The following is an 8,193-nucleotide window of genomic DNA, read 5'->3' on the forward strand; positions in this document are numbered from 1 at the left end:
AAATTTCATACTCATTTCCTAATAATTGCATTTTCAGTACGCGTAATATTTGCTGATTTTGATGTCAAGTAATCAAGAATTAGAATACAGCTTGTCAATTTAACATCCACGTCATTAGTAATTAAAAAGTTTAGAACATCTTCAACAAAATTTCTCAATTTCTCTCAAATAGCGAATAAAACTTTAAAATCTATAAAAAAAAAGGTATAAAAATAGAGTATATAAAATATTTTAAAAAATTACATTTAACTCCCTCAACTAATACATTCTATAAACATATTATTCTATTTATATTTTTTTTATAAAAGTTTAATACATTCAACCTCATTGGTAGAAAATGATATATATATATATATATATATATATATATATTATCAATTTAAGTATTAAAGAATATTTTAAATTTGTAGATTTCTATTCTTTTCCCATCTATTTTGGCATTAGCTATTGGAGAAAAAAACTTTTAAATATCCAAAATCTCTACTTTAACATGGCTATTAGAGATGCTCTACCAGTCAAAATGGTTAATGAAATAGAAAAAATGGAACTGATTAATGAATAAAAATTGAAATCACAATACATAAAAACAGAAAAGATTTTATTAGAACATATTCAACAACTATGAAATAGGTTTTCTAAAATATAATATCCAAAGTCAAAATCTTGAAAAAAAAAATATTATAGTTAACTCCAACAGTTATTCTATTTTAGAAATTCTAGCACTAACTATATTATTAAGACCGTCTCAAACAATTATGTTATATTTTTTTTCTAAATAAAATATCAAAAGTCAAAATCTCTAAAAAAATTGCATCTAACTCCAACAGTATCTCTATTTTAACAACTATATCATTAAATATATTATTTAAACAAAATATTATTTTTTTTCTCGTAAACACTTAATTTCAATATCTCTTATTGGCGAGAAATACGTAAATATTATTTATCTATCTTAAATACAGAGTTTTAGAGATTTTTTCAAATTTGAAGATTTATACCATCCCTCTATTCTTTTCTTTATTTTAGCATTTCTTTGGAACAAAAATATATCCAACATTGAATTTTAGCATAGTTGTTGAAGATGCTCTAAGAAATTAAATGCATTTAAATAAAAAATTACTTATTGTTTTGAAAATTTATTTTCAATACCTCTTATTGGTGGATAAGAATGAAATATTTCAGTGTATTGCAATTTTGGCCCTTGTGGTTTGTTGTTTTTTCTTGGTTTTGGTTCCTACAAAAAATTTATTGCAAGAAAACCCTCGTAGTATACAGAAGTGCTTGATTTGGGTCCCTGAAGACTAACACCATTAAGAAAATTTATTAAGTTAAAGATATTGTGGTCGTTTTAATTTTCTATAAAATATTCAATTTCCTAAAAAAAATAACAAACCATAAGGACTAAAAATGCAATTTACTCAAAAAAATTATAAAGAAAACATCATATATATAGAAGCCGAAAAAAGCCACCCCTCTCTTGTTCCGATTATGCTCCAATGAACAAAAAGGTTCGATCACAGTTAAACCAGATTAGTGGAAGGCTCGCATGAACAATTCAAGTTCTTTGGTGATCACCGATTTAGAGACGTGGTAGATTACGAGCTCATTCATGGCCGTTGTGCCTTGTGTATAGAATGTGTCTAGCCCCTATGACGTCGGTGAATTAGATTTTGGTTTTATGTGAAGTTTACCATTTTTGTGATTATGAGAAAGATAACGGTGAATTAGATCTATAGAAGTAAGAATGTGATTGAGTGGAAAAACTTAATTGTATTATTACTTGTAGGTGTGTGTGTGTATATATATATATATATACATCTAGAGTAAATCGTAACCTATAAAACTAAATCGTAACTTACAATCAAGTGATTATGGGAAGTTGGAGGGCAAACCATTCTTTCGCATCACTGGATGTGTGTGGAGATGCGGGAAAGGATGAAGTGGAGAAGGGGAACTCATGTTTGATGAATTTAGCATGACAAGAGGCATATATCTTGTTACATCTAGAAGACATCGATATTCCCCAAAAAACCACCTAGTTCGACTTCACTACAAAACCATCAAGTGACGGTGAATGTTCACATCTTTAGCCACCGTCTCCCCCCCCCCCCTGTGACCCCTTCTCGTCATTATCTTCTCTGGCCACACCTCCAGCCACCGTCTTCTCTAGCCACACCTTTTGTTTTGACGCATGGAAGCAAACGCTCCAAAAATGGGTGAGTGGAAGCCGAAGATGAAGACGAGGGGATGGAGAGATCAAGAGTAAATTGCATTTTTGGTCCTTATGGTTTGTTAATATTTTGAGTAAATTGCATTAAAAATAGATTAAAAAATAAAATGATTACAATACCCATGTTTTAACGAATTCTTTTATCGGTGTTAGTCCTTAGGGACTCAAATCAAATACTTTTGCATACCATGAGGGTTTTCTTGCAATAAATTTTTTGTACAGACCAAAACCAAGAAAAACGACAAACCACAAGGACGGAAATTGCAATTTACTCTAAATATTACTTGTATATCATACATAAAAGAAAATTCTAGAGATTTATTTGAATTTAGAAAATTTCAATATTTCTCGGTATGTTATATTTTTCTTTAAATTTTTAAAACAACGTAACTTAACTGTTAGAAATGTATTATTTTCTGTATCATAACATACAATTTAATATATAAAAAATAATAATTTTGACAAAAATAAAAAAAAACATTCCAAGTTGAAAATAGCGTGAGATGGAGTAATTTAAAACATTGCAGCCACCCCCTGGCTTCCATGGTCTCCGGTTCCTTTTATTACATGAGAAGAGGGTTCTTCTCCTTCTCCTTCTCCTTCTCCTTCTCCTTCTCCTTTTTCCCTCTTGTCTGCAATCTATAACAAGAGATCTTTCTACTCTATCAACACCATTATTACAACACATAAATCCTCTTCTTTCTCTCTTCATCATCTATCTACCACCAAATCAGACTCTTCTTTATATAACTAAAATCAACAGACTGAATTTTGCCCAAAGGGGGCGTCTCTCGCCCTCTCTTCTTACGTCTCCAATCAGATCTTAGATTTTCTTTTCTTTTTCTTACCTGGGTGTCGTCACTTGGTAAAATTACGACTATCACCATCATGGGTTGTTCATATTTCTCATCAATTTACACTTTCCAATTCTAAAATCAAAAACTTGATTCTCTTGTTGTAGGAGTTTCCGCTTTTCTGGCTTGATCAACTATCGATCTGCGGAAGATCCGATGCTTTTTGATTGAATCCAAGAATACCCATTTCTTAGTTACAAATTAATCCGCTAACTTTCTGGTAAATTTCTCACCTTTCTATGTCTTGTTTTTAGTTAATCTGCATCCTGATGTTTATGTAGGTAAGGTGTTTGATTGATGAACTCATAGAATCCGACTTATACATGCTATGCATCTGGGTACTCTATTATATATTATGTATAATATGGTTCCGACGAGATCTGTGTGTCTTGGGATTCTTTTGAACTTCGTCTAATTTTAGTTGATGAAATTTCCATCTTGCAAATTGAATTCTTAATTTTGATGCGATTAATGTTAGGCTTGTGCAAAATGGAAATGGACCATGGGAAGTTGTTCATTGGTGGGATTTCATGGGACACCAATGAAGAACGTTTAAAGGAGTATTTTCAAACCTTTGGTGAAGTAATTGAAGCTGTAATAATGAAGGACCGAACCACAGGCCGTGCCCGTGGGTTTGGCTTTGTTGTTTTCTCAGACCCTGCTGTTGCTGAAAGAGTTGTGAAAGAAAAGCATATGATAGATGGTAGAACTGTAAGTTTTTATATATACATATGATCATGCCTTATGGTCTTAATCTCAGCCTAAAGTAATTGAACTTATTGCTAATCTACTAAAACTATTGCATTGTCCATATGTGTTGATGGCCAAGTGTTTGTTTCTTGATTTCAATGAGTGATTTCAAGAAACTGACTGCACGATTGTTTGCATTTCGATCCTTAGGTAGAAGCAAAGAAGGCCGTTCCAAGGGATGATCAGCAAATTCTTAACAGGAGCAATGGGAGCATTCAGGGATCGCCAGGTCCCACTCGCACAAAAAAGATTTTTGTAGGAGGGTTGGCATCATCGGTTACTGAAAGTGATTTCAAGAACTATTTTGACCAATTTGGGATAATCACGGATGTGGTTGTGATGTATGATCACAACACTCAAAGGCCTAGAGGTTTTGGATTCATCACTTATGATTCAGAGGAATCTGTTGATAAGGCTTTGCTTAGGACTTTCCATGAACTCAATGGTAAAATGGTGGAAGTCAAACGTGCGGTTCCAAAAGAGGCATCTCCCAGCCCTAACCGGAACCAGATAAGTGGATTTAACTATGGTTTAAGTAGAGCTAATAGTTTCCTTAATGCTTACACTCAAGGGTATAATTATAATCCAAGTTATGGAGCAAGAGTGGATGGTAGATTTAGTCCGGTTTCTGTTAGCCGGGATGGGTATCCACCATTTAGTCCTTCTAGCTATAATGTGGGACTTAATTCTGATTCAGTTTTAGGTATGAACTATGGTGGAAATGGAAACTTTAGCTCTAATCTTGGATATGGGCGTGCGATCAATCCTATGTATGGTGCAACTTCAAATAGATATGTTGATCCAATTGGGTATGGCATGGGAGGAAGTGGTGGTGGTGGTGGTGGTAATGGTAATGGTGGAAATGTCTCTTTCTTGAACTCAACTAATCATAACATGTGGGGGAATGAAAGCCAACGTTTCACTACAAATTCACCACATTTGAGCAACTTCATGGCTCCGGGAAATGGGTCTGGTGGGATTGGAGCGATTTGGGGTAATGCCAATAGTAATACTAGCGGAGGTGGTGGTGGTGGTGGTTTCGTTGGTAGTAATCTAAACTATGGCAATGGAGAGACTACTATTGGGTATAGGAGGAACAATAATAATAGCATTGCACCAGCCTCTTCATATGGTGCATTTGATGATGGGGAAATTGGTGGTGGTAACTCATATGGCACTGGTGGTGGTGGTTCAATTTATGCAGACTCCACTTGGCGGTCATCATCTCCTGAGCTGGAAGTACCTGGTTTATTTGGTTATAGTCTTGGAGGTGGAGCTTCAGATGATCTACCAAAAAACTCAGTTGGCTATGTTGGTTATAGTGTCACAAATAGATCAAATAGAGGTACATATCTTTCTTTTCACATTAGATATATGTGGCTATCTGAATGTATACTTATTGATGGAAATAGACATTTTAGTTTGAAAGTTTTGGCTCATAGAGTACATAAATGGTACTAGAAAGAACAAAACAAATGATCATAGATGCAATAATACAAATACGAAACAAGCTTATACCAAGATTTATGTTTTTCTCTTTTGCGCACTTTCACAAGCCAGGAGTCTCCATGGAAACAACGGCTCTATTATTTGAAGTTGAGGTCAGGTCTGTCTGCATTTTACCCCTCCCAGTCCCCACCTCCCAGTGGGATATAATGGTCTGCGTTGGTTTTGGATACCAAGATTTGCCATCTTACACCCCCTTGCATATAACCAAACCAAAGCAAAAGATCCCACTGTATGTATGTAGGGTCTAGGGGGTGAGATGCATGCAGACATGTGGTTGACAATTTGGCAATTTAGTTAATGCGCCACCATTGATGACCTATCCCCATAGTAGGATTTGAGAAGGGGTAAGTAGTTATCATAAACTATGTATCATGTCAAATATTGCGAGTTCTCATACAATCTAATGGAAAGATTAAGACTAACATGTATTTGCTTCAAATAAAAGCTATACAATTGCTAAAACCTATGTAATGTAACATTTCTGTATTGTCAATCCATTTATTTGCAAGCTCGGAAACAACCTCTTTGTTTCTTGTGACAAAGGTATCCCTACCTTTTGGTGGAATATACTGGGTTTTTATTTGTTCTTTTTATATGATATGAGAAGAATGATATAGGTTTGTGGATCTTATTTGGTTGGTGCAATGAAAAATGAAAACCAGTATATCTCACACAGAGGTATGGTCCAGACAGATAGGATGTATGTAGACTTTACCTCAGTTAGTAATGCATCACACCGACATAATTTGTCGATTTCTCTAAGCTAAGCTGCAATCTAACATGATTCATATATTGTGGTTTTGATATGTAATTTTCAGGAATTGCTGCATAGAAAGATTGGTATCTGGAAACTTATAAAAGATTGGAGGATTGTGAATTTGTGTGAGCAAGGTACATCAGTTTTTAGAACAGCGTACATTTGGTTAGAGCTAATCTCGGAAGAACCTGTTTTTATAGAACAAAAATTACACGATTTGGTTCGAGTTTTTCAAAAACTAGACTTGTGACTTCATATGAGATATCAAACTTGGATTGCAGATATATATACTTATTGTCATTACTCTGGTGACATCAAGATTATATATATACATATGGAAAACAAGAAGGAAAAAAAAATATTCAAACTCTTTTATATTTCATTTTATAATTGATTTTTGTTGTATTTGAAGCTTTTTTTGTTTCTTCAGAAAAGTTGTAGGCTTTATAAGGTATGTTGGGGTTTTGTTGTTGGTTAGATTGTATGAAATGTTTGGTGTGAAACACTCTTGTTGGATGCTAAATTGGGATCCTTTTTTACAATGAAGTTGCTCTATATTCAATATATGTTTCTCTACCTTTTCATTCTTTCATGCTACTTCTTATTTGGAAATTTCGCGAAATCTAACTGTGATTTTTTTTAATATATCTCTGGATATCATACTTTTGAAACCCCATTTTAAATAAGATATACCAGATACGTCTGTTTAGATCTTATCGTAAATATCTTTTTGAACTATCGAGTATAAATTAACCATTATATTATTATAATATGCCTTTTTGTTAGTAATAAGTTCATTTTTCCAACACTATAATTGAAAAAAATAAATTGTTTTATATGGAAAAATTATTTTTTTAATTCTATATTTATTTATTATTTTGGAAACATAAAGGCTGTAAAAAGAAAATCCATTACAATTATACACACAAGTCTTTCAAGGAACCTCTAATTACACTCACACTCCCTAAAAGTTTCTCATAATTTTGCACCATACAAATAAAAAAAAGGAAACATATATTTAGCATGCATTTAATTGGAGACACTTTGAACACAAACTTTTAGACTCATTTTATAGTTATGGATAAGGGTGTATAGAAACTAAAGTTGTTCATGAGCGGGATAACACGTTAGATCCAGCCCATCCGGTCCGCTAAAAATACGGGCTTGGACAATCATTATCGAGAAAATAGGTGGGCCCGAGTTTGTTTGTTAAAATTAACGGGCGGACCTGGGCAATGTAAAAATAAATATGGACAAGTCCGCGCGGTCCGTATATGTTTTATAATTAATATTTTTTTTACCATTAATTAAAATTATAGTATTATACTAATATATTTGAAAGTTATATGTTATAGGATAAAAGTTGAAACTCTTTGGTTTTTTCTTGATCAAAACTTGGGTTGTTTGAAATTGGCAGTAGCATAATGGAGTCAAGAAAATGCATTATTGATTTTTTGAAAATCTGAATTTTGTTTTTCATTTCTTTCTCCACTTGTTGAGATCTATGTGTCACTTTAGTTGTTTAAAATTTTAATTGCAACGATGTTTTTTCTTTATTTTTTGGTTCCACATTTGTTAATTAATTGCTAGTGATCAAGTTTATAGATTTATAAGAGTTACATCTTTAGACCCGTTAACCAGTCGGCAAGCCCGACCCGTTTATAGGGTGGGCAATGACAAGTTGTCAAGCCCAGAAAAAAGGGGCTTAAGTTTACAATATTAGTTCCGTTGGACAAAAAAGATAAGTTAGGCCCAGGTCCGCTAATGATCACCTCCAATAGAAACTTGTAATGTCTAATTGAGATGTAAAGATTTTAAATTGTGGATATCAAGATATAATTGAGTTAGGGCCATTTAAAACCAGCTTAATCCAATGAATCCGATACCTTTCTATACATGAATTTATGCTATGTTTGGCAAACTAACTGATGAATAAATCATGTTTGACAAAACTAGTTAATAAGAATGTAAAATAACCAAAAATTGTATCTTGAAAAATTAGTCAATTATAATATTTCAAGATATAACTGAAACAAATCTATACTATATTATAAAACATTTGACAAAACTCTTAAAAACCACTTTTTATGCGT

At 33.0% G+C, this 8,193-nt stretch overlaps 2 protein-coding genes across 3 annotated transcripts in view; one reads left to right on the forward strand and one right to left on the reverse strand.

The window, feature by feature from the left end:
- LOC112519805 (GPN-loop GTPase QQT1) overlaps positions 1–8,193 on the reverse strand; it is a 57,545-nt gene that overhangs the window by 44,060 nt on the left and 5,292 nt on the right. The window lies entirely within an intron of this gene.
- On the forward strand, positions 2,776–6,686 carry LOC112519804 (heterogeneous nuclear ribonucleoprotein 1-like). Of its 2 annotated transcripts, none has more exons than XM_025128091.1 (5): positions 2,776–3,095; positions 3,192–3,304; positions 3,563–3,795; positions 3,985–5,179; positions 6,162–6,686. In XM_025128091.1, the coding sequence occupies exons 3-5, from the start codon at positions 3,574–3,576 to the stop codon at positions 6,173–6,175; spliced, it is 1,431 nt and encodes a 476-aa protein (XP_024983859.1). In that variant the 5' UTR covers positions 2,776–3,095; positions 3,192–3,304; positions 3,563–3,573; the 3' UTR covers positions 6,176–6,686. The 2 variants fall into 2 exon arrangements, with proteins under 2 accessions (XP_024983859.1, XP_024983861.1); XM_025128093.1 differs by having other exon boundaries at positions 2,831–3,095; positions 3,704–3,795.

The sequence above is a fragment of the Cynara cardunculus genome, assembly GCF_001531365.2.
Source record: "Cynara cardunculus var. scolymus isolate 2C chromosome LG 10, CcrdV1, whole genome shotgun sequence".
Classification (NCBI taxonomy): domain Eukaryota; kingdom Viridiplantae; phylum Streptophyta; class Magnoliopsida; order Asterales; family Asteraceae; genus Cynara; species Cynara cardunculus.